The following is a 22856-nucleotide window of genomic DNA, read 5'->3' as shown; positions in this document are numbered from 1 at the left end:
TATCGCTCTGGGGATCTGCGTTCGAATCCCACCATGGCAGATGGTGAAATTTGAATTCAATAAAAAACTGGAATAAAATTTGAATTCAATAAAAAACTGAGAGTCTAATGGTGACCATGAAACCATCATCAATTGTTGTAAAAACCCATCTGGTTCAATAATATTATTATGGAAAGAAATCTGTCACTCCTACTTGGTCTGACCTACATGTGACTCTAGACCCACAGCAATATGATTGACTCTTAACTGCCATGCCAAGAGCAATTAGGGATGGGCAATAAATGCTGGCCCAGCCGGCACTTCCCACATCCCATAAAAGATTCTTTAAAAAATCAGATCAGCTATGATTTTTTTGAATGGTGAATTGGACTTGATGGGCCGACTGGTCTACTCATGCTCCTAATTTGTATGTTTGTATAATTATAGAACATAGAACATAGAAAAGCTACAGCACAAACAGGCCCTTTGGCCCACAAGTTGTGCCGGACATGTCCCTACCTACTAGGCTTACCTATAACCCTCTATCTTACTAACTTCCATGAACTTATCCAAAAGCCTGTTAAAAGACCCTATTGAATCCGCCTCCACCGCCACTACCAGCGGCCGATTCCACGCACCCACCACCCTCTGAGTGAAAAACTTACCCCTAACATCTCCTCTGTACCTACTCCCCAGCACCCTAAACCTGTGACCTCTTGTGGCAACCATTTCAGCCCTGGGTAAAAGCCTCTGAGAATCCACTCTATCAATACCCCTCAACATCTTATACACCTCTATCAGGTCACCTCTCATCCTTCGCCTCTCCACGGAGAAAAGACGTAGCTCTCTCATCCTATCCTCATAAGACATGCCACCTAATCCAGGCAACATCCTTGTAAATCTCCTCTGCCATTCTATGGCTTCCACATCCTTTCTGTAATGAGGCGACCAGCACTGGGCACAGTACTCCAGGTGGGGTCTGACCAGGGTCCTATACAACTGCAACATTATCTCCCAATTTCTAAACTCAATTCCTCTATTGATGAAGGCCAGTATTCCATACGCCTTCTTAACCACAGTCTCTACCTGCGACGCTGCTTTGAGCCCGGACCCGGACCCCAAGATCCTTCTGATCTTCCACACTGCCAAGCGCCTTACCCTTAATATTATATTCTTTCATCCTATTCGAGCTGCCAAAATGAACCACCACACACTTATCTGGGTTGAAGTCCATTTGCCACTTCTCCGCCCAGTCTTGCATCTTATCTATGTCTCGTTGCAACTGCTGACATCCCTCTACACTATCCACAACACCACCAACCTTTGTGTCATCAGCAAACTTGCCAACCCATCCTTCCACTTCCTCATCCAGGTCATTTATAAAAATCACAAAGAGCAAGGGTCCCAGAACAAATCCTTGGGGCACTCCACTGGTGACCGATCTCCATGCTGAAAAAGACCCATCTACAACCACTCTTTGCCTTCTGGGGGCAAGCCAGTTCTGAATCCACAAAGCATTGTCCCCTTGTATCCCATGCCTCTTCACTTTCTCAATTAGCCTTGCATGGGGCACCTTATCAAACGCCTTGCTGAAATCCATATAAACTACATCTACCGCTCTTCCCTCATCTATGTGTCTAGTTACATCTTCAAAAAATTCAATTAGGCTCGTAAGGCATGATCTGCCTTGGACAAAGCCGTGCTGGTTATTTCTGATCATACTATTCCTCTCCAGATGTTCATAAATCCTGCCTCTCAGGATCTTCTCCATCAACTTACCCACCACTGAGGTTAGACTCACCGCTCTATAATTTCCCGGACTATCTCTTCTCCCTTTCTTGAATAACGGAACCACATCCGCAATCCTCCAATCCTCCGGAACCTCTCCCGTCTCCATTGATGACGCAAAGATCATCGCCAGAGGCTCAGCAATCTCTTCCCTTGCCTCCCCCAGTAACCTGGGGTACATCCCATCCGGTCCTGGCGATTTATCTAACTTGATGCCTTTCAAAAGCTCCAACACATCCTCTTTCCTAATGTCCACATGCTCAATCTTCTCAGTCCACTGCAAGTCTACACTGCAACTACCAAGATCCTTTTCCACTGTGAATACTGAAGCAAAGTATTCATTGAGTACCTCTGCCATTTCTACCGGTTCTCTACAGACTTTCCCACCGTCACATTTGATAGATCCTAGTCCTTCACATCTTATCCTCTTGCTCTTAACATACTTGTAGAATGCCTTGGGGTTTTCCTTTATCCTGTCTGCCAAGGCCTTCTCATGACCCCTTCTTGCTCTTCTAATTTCCCTCTTAAGTTCCTTCCTACTAGTCGTATACTCTTCTTGATTTCTAACATTACCTAGCTCCCTGGACCTTTTGTAGGCTTTTCTTTTCTTCTTGACTAAATTCGTTACAGCTTTCGTGCACCATGGTTCCTGTGACCTACTAGAACTCCCCTGTCTCATTGGAACGTTGCTGTGTAGAGCTCCAGACAAATTTTCCTTGAAAATTTGCCACATTTCTTCTGTACATTTCCCTGAGAAAACCTCCTTCCAATTTATGCCTCTAATTTCGTGCCTAATAGCCTCATAATTGCCCTTACTCCAAATAAACACTTTCCTAGCTTGACTGATCCTATCTCTCTCGAATGCTAATGTAAAGGATATACAGTTATGATCACTATCCCCAAAATGCTCTCCCACTGAGAGATCTGACACCTGCCCAGGTTCATTCCCTAATACCAAATCAAGTACAGCCTCTCCTCTTGTAGGCTTATCCACATACTGTGTCAGGAAGCCCTCCTGAACACACCTAACAAACTCCTCCCCATCTAAACCCCTTACCCTAGGGATATTCCAAAAGATATTTGGGAAATTAAAATCTCCCATCACGACCACTCTGTTATTATCACGTCTCTCCAGGATCTGCTTCCCAATCTGCTCCTCCATGTCCCTGCTACTATTGGGCAGCCTATAGAAAACACCCAGTAAAGTTATTGACCCCTTCCTGTTGCGAACCTCCACCCACAGAGATTCCGTCGACAATCCCTCTTGGCATCCATCTTTTCTACAGCCGTGACACTATCCCTGATCAACTGTGCCACTCCCCCACCTCTTTTGCCTCCTTCCCTGTCCCTCCTGAAACATCTGAAACCCGGCACTTGAAGTGTCCAGTCCTGTCCCTGAGATAACCAAGTCTCTGTAATGGCCACCACATCACACTTCCAAGTAGCGATCCACGCTCTAAGCTCATCCATTTTGTTCACTACACTCCATTTATAGTTTACGGAAACATTGTAGGGTGCAGTAAAGAATAATTTCCAGCATCTGCATATAAATCAAGGATAACAGAGTGACAAAAAAAAGGCCACTAGATACAGACAGGCTCTTTCCATTGGTTGTATCAAGGGATTATAGCCTCAAGATAAGGGGTTGACTATTTAGGATTGAAATGAGAAGTTTCTTCACTCAGAAGGTAGTGAATCTTTGGAATTCTCTACCCCAGTGAGCTGTGGATGTTCTGTCATTGGGTACGTTGAAGGCTGAGATTCTGATCACTAAGGGAAGCAAAAGATGTGAGGATAGGGTGGGAAAGTGGAGCAAGAAGATCGGCTATGAGCTCAAGGAGCCTATTGGCCCACAGCTGCTTCTTTTTTTTATTTTCTTCAAAGTCTGCTGTCGCCTTTCCCCCAAGATTGTTGTCAATCAGAACATTTAGTGACTGGTATCCCCCTTCCTAATATGAAAGTGGCGGGTTCCTAAGTGGAGCTTCCAGGGCCATGCGGTTGTCATGCAAACCCTCCCACATCCAGGAAAGGCAACAGGCCTTTGGAGGGTGATGGACTGAAAGACATGTTGTACTTTAATGAAGTTGGATGCTCTGTAGATAAGGCTTTCTATCTCTTGTTGAATTCAATGCCTTACAACTCTTTGGGCGATGATACAGAGGTCTTTAGCATCCTCCAGTGAGGGTGGAAGTCCCATCTCTAGCCAGTTAATGCTTGGAGCATTAAATGGCTGTGTGGCTGCTGTGACTGGTGCGGATGCATTCCCTGCCAACTCTTTGGTTGTCAGAGTGGGAAACGCTGCCATCTGAAAAATCCTGCCTTAGCAGTCTAACAATCTAGGGACAATGGAAGAATTGAGAGTGGTGGTAATCAGGTAGAACTGAGTGTCATCATTTAAACTTGGGAGACTAATATTCTTTTGGATGACGTTGCAGCATGGAGGTGAGAAATTGGAGGAGGCCACAGATAGATCCTTGGTGAACATTGTACAAGTGGGAAGAGAAGCCTTTGCGAGTTATTCACGGCCTATGACTGGATAGGTAAAAATGGAACAAGGTAAATATGGTCCCACTCACCTGCACAATGGTGGAGAGACATTGGAGGAAGATAATGTGAACAATTGTATCAAAGGATGCAGAAAGGTTGAGAAGGATGAGGAGAAATAATTTAGTATTGTCAATAAGATAGAATGGCATTTGTGACTTTGATAAGAGCTGCTGTGGCAGAGGTAGCAACATCATTAAAGGAATTCAACTATGGGAAAGATAGGTACAGATTTGGGAGGCAACAGAATGTTCAATAACTTTAGAGAGGAAAGGGAGACTGGAGATTGAGTGGTAATTTGCAAGGTCCAAGAGGTCAAGGGTTAATCATTTGAGGTGAGACGTGATGACAGCAAATATGAAGGAGTGGCAGATGGTACTCAGGAAGAGAGAACCACTAACAATATCAGCTAACATGGGAACTTGGAAAGGAAGTTCAGTGTAAATAGGGTCAAGGGAGCAGGAGATGGCTTTCCTGGAGTTAAATGAGAACACAGTAAGAAGTTTAACAACACCAGGTTAAAGTCCAACAGGTTTATTTGGTAGCAAAAGCCACACAAGCTTTCGAGGCTCTGAGCCCCTTCTTCAGGTGAGTGGGAATTCTGTTCACAAACAGAACTTATAAGACACAGACTCAATTTACATGAATAATGGTTGGAATGCGAATACTTACAACTAATCCAGTCTTTAAGAAACAAAACAATGGGAGTGGAGAGAGCATCAAGACAGGCTAAAAAGATGTGTATTGTCTCCAGACAAGACAGCCAGTGAAACTCTGCAGGTCCACGCAACTGTGGGAGTTACAAATAGTGTGACATAAATTCTGATTCTAGGATCGCATGATAAAGACTCAGGAGGAAAAAAGCAGAAATATTTATGTGAAATAGTGTGACATAAACCCAATATCCCGGTTGAGGCCGTCCTTGTGTGTGCGGAACCTGGCTATCAGTTTCTGCTCCGCGACTCTGCGCTGTCGTGTGTCGCGAAGGCCGCCTTGGAGAACGCTTACCCGAATATCAGAGGCCGAATGCCCGTGACCGCTGAAGTGCTCCCCAACAGGAAGAGAACAGTCTTGCCTGGTGATTGTCGAGCGGTGTTCATTCATCTGTTGTCGCAGCGTCTGCATAGTTTCCCCAATGTACCATGCCTCGGGACATCCTTTCTTGCAGCGTATCAGGTAGACAACGTTGGCCGAGTTGCAAGAGTATGTACCGTGTACCTGGTGGATGGTGTTCTCACGTGAGATGATGGCATAAATGAGAAACCAGAGAACAATGAGAATGCAGGTCTGGGGAAGGAAGCAACCAAAAAGAAAGTTTGGCTTGGTGGGATAGAGGAAGGGAGGGAAGCAGCTGAACTGACCTCAAAGTCCATCAGCTCCTATCACTTGTTAGAAGGGGGGATGGAGGAGGCAGGATTAAGGAGATGGTCTGGAGTAAAGACAATAAGTCTGGGGCTACCATTGCATTCCACAATGATCCTGGATTAATTAGTATGCATGTCCCAATTGTGTTTTATGTGGTCTTGCAACATCTGGCAATGAATGGCTAAACCAGTTGTTTGCCACAAATGTTCAAGCTGGCCTGTGTGTAAAGGAATGTGGATGAGGTTCATATGAGAGAGGATGATCTGGGTAAGAGAGAGTAATGGTTGCGAATTGGGATTGGGTGACAAAAGTGGATGTGAGATTGAGCAGTTCAGCAGCTGCAGGAACGTTATGCTGAATGGAGGACCAGAGATTCGACAGTTGGGATTTTGAAAGTGCGATTGTATATGAATTGGAAAAGAGATTTTTGCAGGGACAGACACAAAAGAAAGAGGGTTGAGGAAGGTGAAGGTGAGTGGAGAAGAATACAAGAAAGTAATCCGAGATGGCTTTATTTGTGATCAACACAATGAGAAGAGAAAGGTCATGTATCATGGCAAGGTCAGCAATATGGGAGATTACATGGATATCAAGATTAAAGGAGGCTGAGAGAGAAGGGAACTCATTTTTTTAAGAACAAAGAAGAGTACAGCACAGGAACAGGCCCTTCGGCCCTCCAAGCCTGTGCTGATCATGATGCCCTAACTAAACTAAAAAAAAACCCATCTGCCCTTACTCGGTCCATATCCCTCTGCTCCCTCCCTATTCGTGTACCCATCCGGATGCCTCTTAAATGTTGCTAACGTGCCTGCTTCCACCACCTCCTTTGGCAGCGCATTCCAGGCACCTACCACTCTCTGCATGAAAAACTTGGCCCGCACATCTCCCTTAAACTTTCCCCCTCTCACCTTGAGCCTGTGCTCCCTTGTAATTGTCACTTCCATCGTGGGAAAAAGCTTTTGATTATCCACCCTGCCTATGCCTCTCATAATTTTGTAGACCTCTATCAGTCTTCCCTCAGCCTCTGTCTTTCCAGTGAAAACAATCCTAGTTTATTCCACCTCTCCTCATAGTCAACTCCCTCGAGACCAGGCATCATCCCGGTGAACCTTCTTTGCACTCTCTCCAAAACTTCCACATCCTTCTGGCAATGTGGTGACCAGAACTGCACGCAATATTCCAAATGCTGCCTAACCAAGGTTTTATATAGCTGCAACATGATTTCCCAACTCTTGTACTCAGTGTCCTGGCTGATGAAGGCAAGCATACCGTATGCCTTCTTAATCACCTTGGCCACTTATGTTGCCACTTTTAGGGAACTGTGGACCTGCATGCCCAAATCCTTCTGTTTGTTAATCTTCCTAAGGGTTCTGCCATTTACAGTATAATTTACACCTAAATTTGATCCTCCAAAATGCAATACCTCGCATTGGTCTGGATTAAACTCCATCTACCAGTTCTGTGCCCAAGTGTCCAATCTATCTATATCCTGTTGTATTCTCTGACAATCCCCAGGACTATCAGAAATTCCACAAATCTTTGTGTCATCTGCAAACTTATTAATTAGACCACCCACATTTTCATCCATATTATTTATATATAATATAAACAACAGAGGTCCCAGCACTGATCCCTGCGGAAAACCTCTAGCTACAGATCTCCATTCTGAAAAACACCCTTCCACTGCTACTCTCTGTCTTCTATAACCAAGCCGGTTCTGTATCCATCTAGCCAGCCTAACCCGAATCCAATGTGATCTCAGTTTTTGTACCAGTCTGCCATGTGGGACCTTGTCAAACGCCTTACTGAAGTCCATATAACCTACATCCACAGCCTCTTCCCTCACCAATCATCTTTGTCCCCTCTTCAAAAAACTCAATCAAGTTGGTGAGACATGACTTCCCCATACAAAACCATGCTGCCTGCCACTAACTAGTCCATTTTCTCCCTTCATAGGAGAGAAGGTATAATGAATTGAGATGGATGTTGAAATCACTGAGGATGTATTGTTACTCACAGAGGTTGAGGGAGGTAAGAAGTGTGGGTATCTCAGTGAGAAACTTGGCATGGTACTTGTGTGTGTGGTAGTGAATAATGATTTAAGTGAGAGGCCAGAGGGCTGGGATTAGGTGAGGAGGAGAAGGTGCCAAAAGAATAGCTGGACAGACTAAGCTGTGATTTGGTGATAAGAGCCACATTGCTGTCAGGGTGGTTTGGGCAGGGCAAGTGACTTCAGGTATAGCTAGGCAGGGGGATTTCATTTCGGGGAAGGCGTTGTCACCATTCAGCCAAGTCATGAGGTTGATACAGCCATCCACAATAAACTCATGGGTGGCAAGTAAACAGCTATTCCAGAGGAAAATGTAGAGTGGAAACATGAGAGATGATCTGGTAGCACACACTACAGTGTCAGCAGTGGGAGAGGTGAGTGGGGTGGAAATGACACAAGAAAGATTAGTGCCCACACTGGGTGAGAAGGTTGACAAGAGAATAGAATAAGGGAGATGGTGGGGTAGTGGTAATTCTCTGGGTTCAAATTCCACCATGGCAGTTGGTGGAATTTAAGTTCAAATTAATAAAACAAAATCTGAAATTGAAAGCTAGCCTCTGTAATGGTGACTATGAAACTTTCATCGATTGCCATCTGTTTCACTAACGCCCTTTAGGGAAGGAAATCTGCCATTCTTACCTGGGCTGACCCACATGTGACTCCAGATCCACAGAATTGTGGTTGACTCTTTGGAAATGACCAAGGAAGCCATTCAGGTCAAGGGCATTTAAGAATGGCCAACAAATGCTGGCCTTGTCAGTGATGCCCGCATCCCATGAAAGAATAAAGAAAAAAAGATAGGGCAGTTGGGGTAGCTAATTGCAAGGAAGCAGTGTTCAGTGCCTTTGTGAGCCTTTCAGAACAAGACTACAGAGGCACTGAGGGAAAATGTAAGTTTCTAAGAAAGAATCTAACTTGAGGTGAAAGTGGGAGAGTAGGAAGGTCGAGGCATGCCGAAGGTTTGGGATAAGAATTTGAGAGGACAGAGTACCTGAGAGGGAAGAAAAGAAAGGAAGCAGGAAATGGAGGTCTAGAAATTACATATGTTGGAAATGGGGATAAGAGCTTCCATAACCAGATCTCGCCCATCATGTTTAAAAGTCCACAGAGACTACCTGACTCCACAAAAATCTGGCCCTTGAGTCTTCCAGTGCCATAGAGAATGATGATGGAGTCAAGAGAAGAAACATGTTTTTTTTGTTTCCTTTCTTGCCCTGTTGACTCTGGAAGATTAAATCTTCTGTCATTCAAACTCTATTATCTTTCACCCTCTCACAGATATTCCCTTGGTCCCTGGCCCTTTGACCCCTTGCTCAAAACCTATTACATTTCTAACCCTTCCCAGGTCTGAAGGAATGTTATTGACCTGAAACATAGAACATAGAACATAGAACATTACAGCGCAGAACAGGCCCTTCGGCCCACGATGTTGCACCGACCAGTTAAAAAAAAAAAAAAAACTGTGACCCTCCAACCTAAACCAATTTCTTTTCGTCCATGAACCTATCTACGGATCTCTTAAACACCCCCAAACTAGGCGCATTTACTACTGATGCTGGCAGGGCATTCCAATCCCTCACCACCCTCTGGGTAAAGAACCTACCCCTGACATCGGTTCTATAACTACCCCCCCTCAATTTAAAGCCATGCCCCCTCGTGCTGGATTTCTCCATCAGAGGAAAAAGGCTATCACTATCCACCCTATCTAAACCTCTAATCATCTTATATGTTTCAATAAGATCCCCTCTTAGCCGCCGCCTTTCCAGCGAAAACAATCCCAAATCCCTCAGCCTCTCCTCATAGGATCTCCCCTCCATACCAGGCAACATCCTGGTAAACCTCCTCTGCACCCTCTCCAAAGCCTCCACATCCTTCCTGTAATGTGGGGACCAGAACTGCACACAGTACTCCAAGTGCGGCCGCACCAGAGTTGTGTACAGTTGCAACATAACGCTACGACTCCTAAATTCAATCCCCCTACCAATAAACGCCAAGACACCATATGCCTTCTTAACAACCTTATCTACTTGATTCCCAACTTTCAGGGATCTATGAACACATACACCTAGATCCCTCTGCTCCTCCACACTATTCAAAGTCCTCCCGTTAGCCCTATACTCAACACATCTGTTATTCCTACCAAAGTGAATTACCTCACACTTCTCCGCATTAAACTCCATCCGCCACCTCTCGGCCCAACTTTGCAACCTGTCTAAGTCTTCCTGCAAACTACGACACCCTTCCTCACTGTCTACCACACCACCGACTTTGGTGTCATCAGCAAATTTGCTAATCCACCCAACTATACCCTCATCCAGATCATTAATAAATATTACAAACAGCAGTGGCCCCAAAACAGATCCCTGAGGTACACCACTTGTAACCGCACTCCATGATGAATATTTACTATCAACCACCACCCTCTGTTTCCTATCCGCTAGCCAATTCCTGATCCAATTTCCTAGATCACCCCCAATCCCATACATCTGCATTTTCTGCAGAAGCCTACCATGGTGAACCTTATCAAACGCCTTACTAAAATCCATATATACCACGTCCACTGCCTTGCCCCCATCCACCTCCTTGGTCACTTTCTCAAAAAACTCAATAAGGTTAGTAAGGCACGACCTACCTGCCACAAAACCATGCTGACTATCACCTATCAATTCATTACTCTCCAAATAACTATAAATCCTATCCCTTATAATTTTTTCCAACATCTTGCCGACAACAGAAGTGAGACTCACCGGTCTATAATTCCCGGGGAAGTCTCTGTTCCCCTTCTTAAACAATGGGACAACATTCGCTAACCTCCAATCTTCTGGTACTATACCAGAGGCCAACGACGACCTGAAGATCAGAGCCAGAGGCTCTGCAATCACTTCTCTTGCCTCCCAGAGAATCCTTGGATAAATCCCATCCGGACCAGGGGATTTATCTATTTTCAGACCCTCCAGAATATCCTGCACATCCTCCTTATCAACTGTAATACTGTCTATTCTACTCCCTTGCAACCCAGTGTCCTCCTCAGCTATATTCATGTCCCCTTGCGTGAACACCGAAGAGAAATATTGGTTCAATGCTTCACCAATCTCCTCCGGTTCCACACATAACTTCCCTCTGCCATCTATAACTGGCCCTAAACTTGCCCTAACCAACCTTCTGTTCTTGACATACCTATAGAACGCCTTAGGATTCTCTTTAACCCTATCCGCCAAAGTCTTCTCATGTCCCCTTTTAGCCCTTCTAAGCTCGCTCTTCAACTCCCTCTTAGCCAATCTAAAGCTTTCTAGTGCACTACCCGAGTGCTCACGTCTCATCCGAACATAAGCCTCCTTTTTCTTTTTAACCAACAAAGAAACTTTTTTGGTGCACCACGGTTCCCTAGCCCTACCAATTCCTCCTTGCCTGACAGGGACATACCTATCACAGACTCGCAGTAGCTGCTCCTTGAAAAAACTCCACATGTCGGACGTTCCCAGTCCCTGTAATCTCCTAGTCCAACCTATGTTTCCTAATTCTCTCCTAATAGCCTCATAATTACCCTTCCCCCAGCTAAAACCACTGGCCCGAGGTTCTGATTCTCTCTCCACAGATAGTACCTCATCTGTGAGTGTTTGCAGCATCTTCTGTTTTTATTTCAGATTTCCTGCATTTGCAGCATTCTGCTTTTCGGTTTACATTGAGAAATTTATTATTGCCCTCGGCTGTGCTTGTGCCTTTCGTGTTTTCTTTATTACAAGCTTCTTGTCAAAATATTTAGTACGTTTTTTTAATTCTACTTTATAAGGACATTTATCTACGCAGTTAGAAGCAATGGATGTCCAACCCCTCTCCATATCGTTCTCGCTGGTTCTTTATTCTGTGCTTTAAATGGCTACCTTCAGGGACACAGCATGATCTACTGCACTCAGTATGATGACACCTGGATCACTGGCTTCAGATTCATCTCAGGTAAACCTAACTCTTTAAATGTTCCATATTCAGAATATCGGACAGGGATCCTCATTATGTGGCTTAAGGCCAACAATAGCTTTTGTGAACTCAAATTTCAGCTCGCAAACAAAATATAGCTTTGTCCTCCATAATGATTTCACTTTGAGCTCCCTTGCACACCAATTGTGCCCACTATCTGATCTCTAAATTGGTCTTGAATTTTAATATGGGTGACACTTTTTGGGGATCATAGATTGGATGTTCAAAATGTTGGCAAAAAATTATTGGGACCATACTATTGGCCAATGAAGTCATGATATCATGGGTTACAGACATTGGACTAATTTTGGCAAATTTTCTGAACTGAAATTGGCACCATTGTCCTTATAGAAAGACTGAATTTGACAGGGCTTGTGGCGGGGGGAAGATGGCAAGCGGTGTTGATGTGGGGAGGGTGGAGATTAAAATTAATAAGGTTGGAGGGGAGAAATTCAATAATTCACAAATAGTAATGGAGTTTGATCCTTATCAGCTGTTGAGTCTGGTGAGTTTGAGGGTGGGTCATTTAATCAAGCAGGAGAGTGGTATTTGGGAGCGCAACACCTTCCCACCTCTGCCCTGATTAAGTCTGTGGCAGTCCCACTCTGCTACTAATTGTGGCAGAGTGGGACTGCCTTAAGTAATCAATTGAAGCAAAAAATTATGGGCTTCAATAAATGGGCAGCATGGTAGCACAGTGGTTAGCACTGCTGCTTCACAGCTCCAGGGACCTGGGTTCGATTCCCGGCTTGGGTCACTGTCTGTGTGGAGTTTGCACATTCTCCTCGTGTCTGCGTGGGTTTCCTCCGGGTGCTCCGGTTTCCTCCCACTGTCTAAAGATGTGCGGGTTAGGTTGATTGGCCATGCTAAATTGCCCCTTAGTGTCCTGAGATGTGTAGATTAGCAGATAAATATGTAGGGATAAGAGGGTAGGGCCTGGTGGGATTGTGGTCGGTGCAGACTCGATGGGCCAAATGGCCTCTTTCTGCACTGTAGGGTTTCTATGATTTACATTTGCATTTCATTAGCAGGCCCGGGACTGAATTTTCCAGGCCCGCTAGCGTCTCCCCCCCATCACCTGCCAGGAGTGGTTCCCTCCAGCGGGATTTACTCCTGCTCCCCACTAACGGGGAGGCCGTTAAAGGCCCCATCCTGCCGTCGCTGGTATTCATCCAGGTGCCATCTTTGCCATTGCTAAACAACTGTTTCATAGAATCATAGAATCCTACAATGCAGAAGGAGGCCATTCGGCCCATCGAGTCTGCACCGACCACAATCCCACCCAGCCCCTATCCCCACAACCCCATGCATTTACCCTAGCTAGTCCCCCTGACATTAAGGAGCAATTTAGCATGGCCAATCCACCTAACCCGCACATCTTTGGACTGTGGGAGGAAACTGGAGCACCCGGAGGAAACCCAGGCAGACACAGGGAGAACATGCAAACTCCACACAGACAGTGACCCAAGCCAGGAATCGAACGTGGGTCCCTGGCGCTGTGAGGCAGCTAACCACTGTGCCACTATGCTGCCCCGTGCTGTTTGACAAAACCAGATTTGGTTTTCTTCAATCAAGGCACTTCTAAGATCACAGGCTTACAGGAATAAATTGATAGAATTCACCTTGTCTGTGGGGGGCGATTCTCCCCCTGATGGGGGCCGTATTGCAGGCTTCCCGCTGGGCGCAATGGCCTCCGTGAGTCTCCGCAACTAAGATTTCGAGCACAATCAGCTCCGTGCCGGGAATTAGCATGGAGCTGATTACAATATGGAAATCAGTATTTACATTTCATCAGTAGGAGAACAGGCAGCCCGACCCCGCTGGAGGGAAGAGAGGCCATTGAGGACCCCCGGGAGATCGGGAGTAAGGGGGGATGCCCCTTGGGCAGCCTGGACCCCTGGGAGTGGGACCAGATAGTTGGGGCCTATTGGGGCTGGGCGGGGACATTTGGGGGGACGATCGGTGGGGGGACCCGCTGCCACTCTGCTTGGGGATGACTGGGAGAGGGAGGGAAGAGGTGATTGGGGCTGACCATCCGGATTGAGGAGGGGGGAGTGGGGGGTTCTGGTCGGGGCTGAGAAGGAGATTGGGGTTGTAGGGGACGGGATTGGGAGATCGGGACTGTAGGGGGTGGGGGGGGGGGCGGAACTGGAAGATCGGGACTGTCGAGTGGGGAGAGATCAGGAGATCGGGGCTGGCCAGGTTAGAGGTCAGGGCAGGCCGGGGTTGGGGACATCAGGGCTTGCCCAGGGAGGTCCAGGAGGCCTGCGATCAGGCTGGCCAGCAATCGGGAGGACGGCAATCCGGCATGTGCTGATACCTGTGCTGACAGATCAGTGCATGCATAGTGGCCCACTCAGCATTATGCTGCCGGTCTCTCGGGTGGGAATCGGCCCTGCCCCCAGATTTTCAGAGTGATCACGCTAGGGCACTCTGTGATGCACAGAGTGTCGGAGATTCATTCACGCTGAAAAAACCAGCGGGATTTACTCCCATTTTCCCGCACATTGGAGACTTAGAATTTTTTTGGCAGAATCCCGGTCCTGATCTTTCTGGATGGCAGAACAGGAAATAGACTTCACTTGATCTTACATGTTGATAAGTAATTTATTCTTAATTATATTATCCAGAGTAAGAACACATTTGTTCCTATTTCATTTCTGGACTATGATAAACACACTGTTTTTATTTTTCCTATATATTAGGCACCGTGCTATATTTTGTGGGGATGTCAATTAACATTCACAGTGATTGCCTATTACTAGGCCTAAGGAAACCTGGTGACTTTGGATATTACATCCCTCAAGGTAACATCTTCCACAATTTTGGAATAAAAATCCATAGGCATCAATGCCAAATAATACAATTCCTTTAAAATGGTACTGCCTGATATAACATATTTATGTACTGCAAACTGTGAAAATGGTTTGCCAGAAACATGCTGCTATTGAGATGGTTGCACCATGCACAATATCCCAGAATTGGGCGGCACGGTAGCACGGTGGTTCGCACTGCTGCTTCACAGCTCCAGGGACCTGGGTTCGATTCCCGACTTAGGTCACTGTCTGTGTGGAGTTTGCACATTCTCCTCGTGTCTGCGTGGGTTTCCTCCGGGGTGCTCCGGTTTCCTCCCACATTCCAAAGATGTGCGGGTTAGGTTGATTGGCTATGCTTAAATTGCCCCTTAGTGTCCTGAGATGCATAGGTTAGAGGGATTAGTGGGTAAAATATGCAGGGATATGGGGGTAGGGCCTGGGTGGGATTGTGGTCGGTGCAGACTCGATGGGCCGAATGGCCTCTTTCTGTACTGTAGGGTTTCTATGATGAGAACCCTCTTGCCAAACCCTCTCCAAATCTCAGATCCCCTTATTTTTTTAGAATAAAAAAGTTCATGTTTGCTGTGCCATCATTTTTATTGTTTTTATTTTGATCAAAGCTGTTTAATATTTTTCAACATTGTCTTAAACGTTATCTTGACCTAAACTTGTTAAACGTTACCTCAATGCGTACAAGAAGATTGGATCTACTGAACATATTTACTGGTATTATCCTCCTAGGGTAGGGTTGCCAATCCTCCAAGATTGCCCTGTGCTCTTCAGGAATTAAAGATTAATTCCTAAAAATCTAATGCAAGGCAACAGGTGGAGGAGAAAAATCATTGCAGCATCAAAATAATTGTATTCCTTTTATTTTCTTTGAATACTTTGGTCCATGAGTTATATAAATATCAGGCCTTGGGGGAAGGAAAAAGACTGGCAATCAATAATCATAGGAAGGGAGTCTCTTTGCTTTCTGATTGTTGTGGGTAGGCAGTGGGCCGCAAAGATTGGATGGGTCAGGGAACCATAGGCACATTTGCAGGCAGCGAGTGGATGAAGGTAAGAGGTTGTTTGTGCTCATACTCCTTCTTCCTTTGGTTTACAACACATTTTGAATGCTTGATGATGAGTATACAGAACAAATGTAATTTTTCCCTGGGAGAGCTGGTGGGCCCAACTAGCCACAGAAAGTGGCTTTTTGCCACTCTTTCTATCTTTCAGGACCTCTGAAGATTTTATTTTCATTTGTTCCTGGGATGTGAGCAATGCCGGCAAGGCCAATGTCACCTACCTCTAATTGCCCTGGAGAAGTTGGTGGAGAGGCGCCTTTTTTTAAACACTGCAATCCATATGTTGTAGGAACACCCATCATGTTGTTAGGAAGGGAGTTCCAAGCTTTTCATCCAGCAGCAAAGGAATGGCAATATATTTCCAAGTCAAGTTGGTGTGTGATTTGGAGGGGAACTATAGGTGTTCGTGCGCCCACATTGTGTGCTCTTCTCCTTCAAAGTGGTAGAGGCTGAAAAAGTTTGGTTAAGGGAGCCTTGGAAATTTGAGAATCATGCTCCATCATACACCGTGAGTTGCATTTTCATCTCCCATTGTAGGCATGAATTGGATCGCAGGAAAAACAATTTTCCTCTGCCTTTCATGTGGTCATTTTTTAAAGTTTATTTATTATTAGTCACAAGTAAGGCTTACATTAACACTGCATTAAGTTACCATGAAATTCCCCTGGTTGCCACAGTCCGGCGCCTGTTCGGGTCAATGCACCTAACCAGCATGTCTTTCAGAATGTGGGAGGAAACCGAAGCACCCGAAGGAAACCCACACAGACACGGGGAGAAGGTGCAAAACTCCACACAAACAGTGATCCAAGCCGGGAATCGAGCCTGAGTCCCTGGCGCTGTGAGGCATTAGTGCTGACCACTGTGCTACCGTGCCGCCCCATTTCCCATGTCAGGAAGGCCTTAGGTGCAAACTACACACCTACCTCTTCCAAGATCAGGGTCCTCATTGTGAGGACAACAGGAAAACTGTATTTCCTCCCATGCACTTTTTGTGCAGGTTTTGTAAGTCCTAAAAAAATGTACCTCCTTGGAGACTTTGTGATAACTGAAGGAAGCCTATGGAGGAGTTGGCAACATTCTGAAAGGTAAGTGTAAAATATTTTCACAAATTCAAATGTCACTATTAAATGTTGCATTGTAATGTAGATGAACAGCAAGTGATAGAACTTAGCAATCCCACAACCAACTGATCAGATCTAAGCTCTGCAGTCCTTCCACATCCACTCGTGAATGGTGGTGGACAATTAAACAACTCACTGGAAGAAGAGGCTCCACAAATATCCCCATCCTCAATGATGGAAGAGCCCAGCACAACAGTGCAAAAGATAAGGCTGAAGTATTCGCAAACAATCTTCAGCCAGAAATGCCGAGTGGATGCTCCATCTCGGCCTCTTCCAGTGGTCCCCAGCATCTCAGATGCCAGTCTCCAGCCAATTCAACTCACTCCACGTGATATCAAGAAACGGTTGGAGGCTCTGCAAAGGCAATGGGCCCTGATAACATTCCGGCAACAGTACTGAAGACTTGTGCTCAAGAACTTGCTGCTTCCTTAGCCAAGCTCTTCCAGTACAGTTACAACACTGACATCTACCCAACAATGTGGAAAATTGCCCAAGTATGTCCTGTACACAAGAAGCAGGACAAATCCAACCCAGCTAATTACCACCCAATCTACTCTCGATCATCAGTAAAATGATGGAAGGGGCCATCAACAGTGCTATCAAGCAGCACCTGCTCAGCAATAACCTGCTCAGTGATGCCCAGTTTGCGTTTCGCCAGGTCACTCAGCTCCTGATCTCATTATGGCCTTGGTTCAAACATGGACAAAAGAACAGAATTCCAGAGGTGAGGTGAAAGTGACGGCCTTTGACATCAAGGCCACATTCGATCGAGTGTGGCATCAAGGAGCCTTAGTGAAACTGGAATCAATCAGTATCAGGGGGAAAACTCTCCGCTGGTTGGAATCATACCTGGTACGTAGGAAGATGGTTGTGGTTGTGGAGGGTCAGTCATCTCAGCTCCAGGACATCTCTGCAGGAGTCCCTCAGGGTAGTGTCCTCGGCCCAACAATCTTTAGCTGCTTCATCAATGACCTTCCCTCCATCATATGGTCAACGTGGCATTGATCGCAGTAAGAGCAGTGCAGTGCTATGACAAGTAAGCTATGTATGTTCCACTCACCTTGAAGTCACAAGCGAACTGAGTACTGACTTCTGCATGCTACCCATTTTCAAATGGGTGTCAAGCCAACGCAATTTCTCGCTGACCTGACACAAGATTGGAAGTTGTGAAGAGATTCCAGCAAGTGGCTGTTTTAATGAGCATTCATGAGATGTTAAGGAATGCAAATGATGTTTAGACCAATAGTTAATCAGATAACTGACCCACCATTAACCTGCCTATGGGATAATTGCAATCTGTTTTTATTCTGGCGGGTTTCTGACTTTTTGTTTGCTGCTAGATTCTCCATTCCTACCCACCAAGAAACCCGTCATGGGCAGGATGGGAAAATTCCACCCTAAAATTCAGGCCCATTAAAGGTTCATGTCATAGATAGGCCTTCATAATCTAACTATTCCTGAATCCTTTGAAGATGTCTACTCACGTAAACAGTTGTAACTCACCTCACACCAATAGGCCTTAAGCTTGCATTTTTGCCATTCTACATCACGATCATGAGGAGACTCTCAGGCATTTTCTTATCATTTGGCACATACCATACAATTCAGAAGCTGAGTTTTTAAAAAAAATCTGCAATGGTGAAGAACCTAATAGCACTGGAGTAAGTTAGTTCTCAAAAGGAAAGATGCAGCCCACTTAGACTTGTACTTCAGCGCTGCTAGATTCTTGATGTATTACAAAAGTGCCACATTGGATTTACAATGGGGACTACCCATCGTGGTGGAATCTCATTGTATCTGTTGCTGGATTTGGACTAGTGCCTATTCATTTGTTCCAAAAATCACTCTGGCCAATTTCCCAGGATCAGCCTAATTATAATCATTTGAAATGGATTCCTGCCTACAATTGCAGAGACCAAGCTGCAGGAGGAGGAAAATCTACAACTACACTATTAAGAATTCTCCTACCTGTCTTCAGGGTGAAGGAAGAAGGCGTTACATGTTGAAATGTGGCTTTTAAATTCTCCCTGCTCACTGTCACAATGCTGGACATCAGTATCAATCCTATGCAGACTGTAGTTATGCTACAATAACTTCATCCCATCGTTGCTGTTACTTTAAATACACTTCTCATATTTGTTGGATATAGTCAATGATCACTATCACTTTTGATAGGAAGGATAGAGTGTGGTAAATATTTCCAATCTTTATCCATCTCTCATTTACCTGAAATCAGGCAATGTTGAGGCCCTATGGTTTTCTGGGTGCAGTTGCATTGTTATTATATCCAACTCATTCTTTTCTGGGTCCTCAAGATTGTGAAGCCCTTTACTTCCTATGATGTCCACCTCCTTCTACAATTTACAATATTCACCCAGCAAGCTTGATGTAACCCACCTACAAATTCTTGTTTTACATCATTTATTCTCTGACTCTTTTCAATCTTGTTGCTCTCCGAAAGTGTCCACCCATAGCATTAGACTGATAATAGCTAGTCCCCCCTAGGACACGAAGGGGCAATTTAGCATGGCCAATCCACCTAACCCGCACATCTTTTGCGTGTGGGAGGAAACCCGAAGGAAACCCACGCAGACACGGGGAGAATTGTATGGTATGTGCCAAACGATAAGAAAATGCCTGAGAGTCTCCTCATGATCGTGATGGAGAATGGCAAAAATGCAAGCTTAAGGCCTATTGGTGTGAGGTGAGTTACAACTGTTTACGTGAGTAGACATCTTCAAAGGATTCAGGAATAGTTAGATTATGAAGGCCTATCTATGACATGAACCTTTAATGTAGTCAAAATATGGGCCTGAATTTTAGGGTGGAATTTTCCCATCCTGCCCATGACGGGTTTCTTGGTGGGTCGGAGTGGAGAATCTAGCAGCAAACATTGCACTAATATGTAATTTTCAGCTGCTGAATGCGCAAATCATAATGGCCATCTTACGTCTAACCAACTTGTTAGTATTCAATAATCCTAAAGTATAAAATGTGATTCAGCACTTTGGAGAAGGTTTATTATGATAATGGTGCCATATGTAAACAAGGTAGGGCGGCACGGTAGCACAGTGGTTAGCACTGCTGCTTCACAGCTCCAGGGTCCCGGGTTCGATTCCCGGCTCGGGTCACTGTCTGTGTGGAGTTTGCACATTCTCCTCGTGTCTGCGTGGGTTTCCTCCGGGTGCTCCGGTTTCCTCCCACAGTCCAAAGATGTGCGGGTTAGGTTGATTGGCCAGGTTAAAAAAAATTGCCCCTTAGAGTCCTGGGATGTGTAGGTTAGAGGGATTAGCGGGTAAGGTATGTGGGGGTGGGGCCTGGGTGGGATTGTGGTCGGTGCAGACTCGATGGGCCGAATGGCCTCCTTCTGCACTGTAGGGTTTCTATGATTTCTATCTATGAAGGTATTAATGAAAACAGCTAATAAATAGCAAACAGAACTTTGGATAATCTGTTATCATCTCTCCTGTTTTTGCAGGTGGATTATTTGAATATGTCGCGGCAGCCAATTACTTTGGTGAAATAGTGGAGTGGTTTGGTTATGCCATTGCAACTTCTACTTTGCCAGCCTTTGCTTTTGCCATTTTCAGTGCCTGTAATTTGGGAGCTCGTGCTTGGCACCATCACAGGTAATTTGTGAGTTTGCATCCTATGTGTTTGCAATCGGTCTGTTGGTGCAATGGGGCAATTTTAGCCCAAACACACCCATCAAAAAAATCAGGATCAGTTGCAGCACTGGTTTAACATACATCCTGATTGTATTCTCCTTTGAACTCAAGAGAAGGCAATGCTGGACAGAGTGCAAAAGCAGACGTTCTGCTGGATCCTGTGGGTTTCCCATTCTACGTGAGGTTAAAATGACCCCACAATGTGTTTTGAGTGGAAGGTTGATCAGCAAACTTTTAAGTTTGAATACCTGCCTTGAAAAATATCCATGGATCAGCAAGTTGAAGTGACATGGAAGTTCAAATACCATAGAAATCTCCCAAATAATGAAGAAAATGAAAATTCTGGTTATGCTTTCATCCTTAACTGAAAGCAGTTTAAGCAGACTTGCGAATGACTGCCTCTTGACCTAATGCTTTCTGTCAGGGCTTTTTGACATGAAATTGGTGTGTTACTTTTGATAAAGCCTAAATTAGACTCCTGCTGGCTTCAGGAAAGCACTCAGTTGAGGCCTGTCACAAAATTGCAATACAGCCCATCTTTCAATGATTTTTACATATATGTTGAAATTTTTATCCCGCTATACTGTCTTGTTCATGATGGAGAAAGGAGGTAGGGGAGATTAATGCACTATCAAAAGGAGTGGCTGAGACGAGTAATGTAGATGCATTTAAGGGGATATTGGATGAACACTTGAGGGAGAAAGGAATATGTTGGGAAAGTTGGATGTAAAGGGGTTGAAGGAGGCTCGTATGGAGTATAAATACTGGTGTGGATTGATTATATTGGTTGACCTCTGCTGCAAAATTCTGCATCAATATACTGAGTAGCATTGCTGTCTTTGAAACAAATGGCTGCATATCAATGCTGGGCAGGGGTGAGGAGTGGGGAGAAGTGATGGTCTCCACTCCCTGGCATAAAAGTCAGGGCTGCACCCACTCCTGCTTCGGCTGGTTCGCCCCACAGCCATTTAACAGCTGTCGGGCTGTTAATTGGCTTCCGGCAAGACCTGTGTCCCAATCGGCAATCAAATGGCTGGCAGCTGTCTGGTCCCAACAGCACAATTGGGAGCAGTGGCCACTGCCGGGACTGCAATCAGTCCAGAAAAAAGAAAGCAACAATGGAGCTGGACTTGAAGGTGATCCAGGGGTCTTGCCAGGGTCAGGCTGGCAGGAGCTGGTGAGGGGAAAAGCAGGGGTAACTGGGGAGGGGGGGGGAATCATGGTTGACAAGGCGGAATGAGTGGGGAAATGCTGGAATTGGAAATACCGACTGTGGTCTTCTGATTGACACGGGAACATAAAAGAGGACACCGCCCTCTTGCCCAGCCACCAGGTTTCACTGGTTGGACTAGACATTGGCATTAGCCTATCCTGCTGCAGACAAAATCACAACTGTGGTAAGTGGTGGCCCTTAAGTGGGCATTAATTTAAGGAAGAAATCTGCCATCCTTACCTGGTCTGGCCTACAAGTGATTCCAGATCCACAGTAATATGATTGAATCTTAGCTGCCCTCAGAAATGCCTAGCAAGCAACTCAGTTCAAGGATCATTTGGGATGGACAACAAATGCTGGCCTAGCCAGCAAAACCCACATCCCGTAAAAGAACCTTAAATAACTTCCATGACTTGAATGGCATTCTCAGATTTCTTCCCTGCATTTTGTAACCCATTGATTGTCACTCTGTTCTACTCTGCATTGTACTGATTGCTTTTATTTTCATGCATTTAGATATTATCTGAAAAAGTTTGATGACTACCCAAAATCAAGGAAAGCTCTGATTCCTCTCATATTCTGACATATATACAGCTGGGAACAATCATATCAAACTCAGGATACAAGCTTCAAATCAAGCCTAACATTTTGATAAGCAAATTTAAAGTTACAAGGGATATTTGACTTGATTTTACACATACTGTAACAGATTTATGCAGTTACATAATATTAATAACTGGTGATTAAATATATATTTTTTTCAATTCTAATATACAGTCAAGTGCTAGATTCTTTCAGTTTGGAGAAACCATCAGATCTATTAAGTACGTGTTGTCTACAGTTTGGTCTTGAATTTACTCAGGAGCTCACAGTGCGAGATTGAAGGAACTCCTGGGTTAACAGCATAATTGGCTTATTTTAAATCGATACTTTAATCGATACTTTGGCAATCAGGTCACATTTGTGGCACCTACTTTGGTTCAGCTGTGATTTAGTGATAGCCCTCACCAGCATCCAAGGAACTTGAGCACAAGTTCTAGGTTGACACTCCAATGCAGTCCTGAGAGTGTTGCATTGCTGGTAGGTGCCGTCTTTCAGATGTGATGCTGAACCAAGGCCCCCACCTGTCCTCTCAGGAGGGTGCACAAAATTCCATGGCACTATTTTGAAGTTACAAGTAGGCCTAGTCATATAGGCGGTACCCAATTCCCGATTGGCCCCGAGGATTTCAGATAACGGATACTCGACCTGGACGGAGAGATCA

The 22856-nt window shown here is 45.1% G+C and overlaps 1 protein-coding gene across 1 annotated transcript; it reads left to right on the top strand.

Moving 5' to 3' along the window:
- Positions 1–11555: 11555 nt before the first annotated feature.
- srd5a2b (steroid-5-alpha-reductase, alpha polypeptide 2b) lies at positions 11556–22175 on the top strand. Its single transcript, XM_078230526.1, has 4 exons — positions 11556–11680; positions 14407–14508; positions 20190–20340; positions 22109–22175. The coding sequence occupies exons 1-4, from the start codon at positions 11623–11625 to the stop codon at positions 22173–22175; spliced, it is 378 nt and encodes a 125-aa protein (XP_078086652.1). The 5' UTR covers positions 11556–11622.
- The last annotated feature ends 681 nt before the right edge of the window (positions 22176–22856 follow it).

Source organism: Mustelus asterias, chromosome 15, assembly GCF_964213995.1.
Source record: "Mustelus asterias chromosome 15, sMusAst1.hap1.1, whole genome shotgun sequence".
In the NCBI taxonomy this organism is placed as follows: domain Eukaryota; kingdom Metazoa; phylum Chordata; class Chondrichthyes; order Carcharhiniformes; family Triakidae; genus Mustelus; species Mustelus asterias.
The sequence above is the reverse complement of the archived record's forward strand: the minus strand, read 5'-3'. Positions and strand labels throughout refer to the sequence as shown.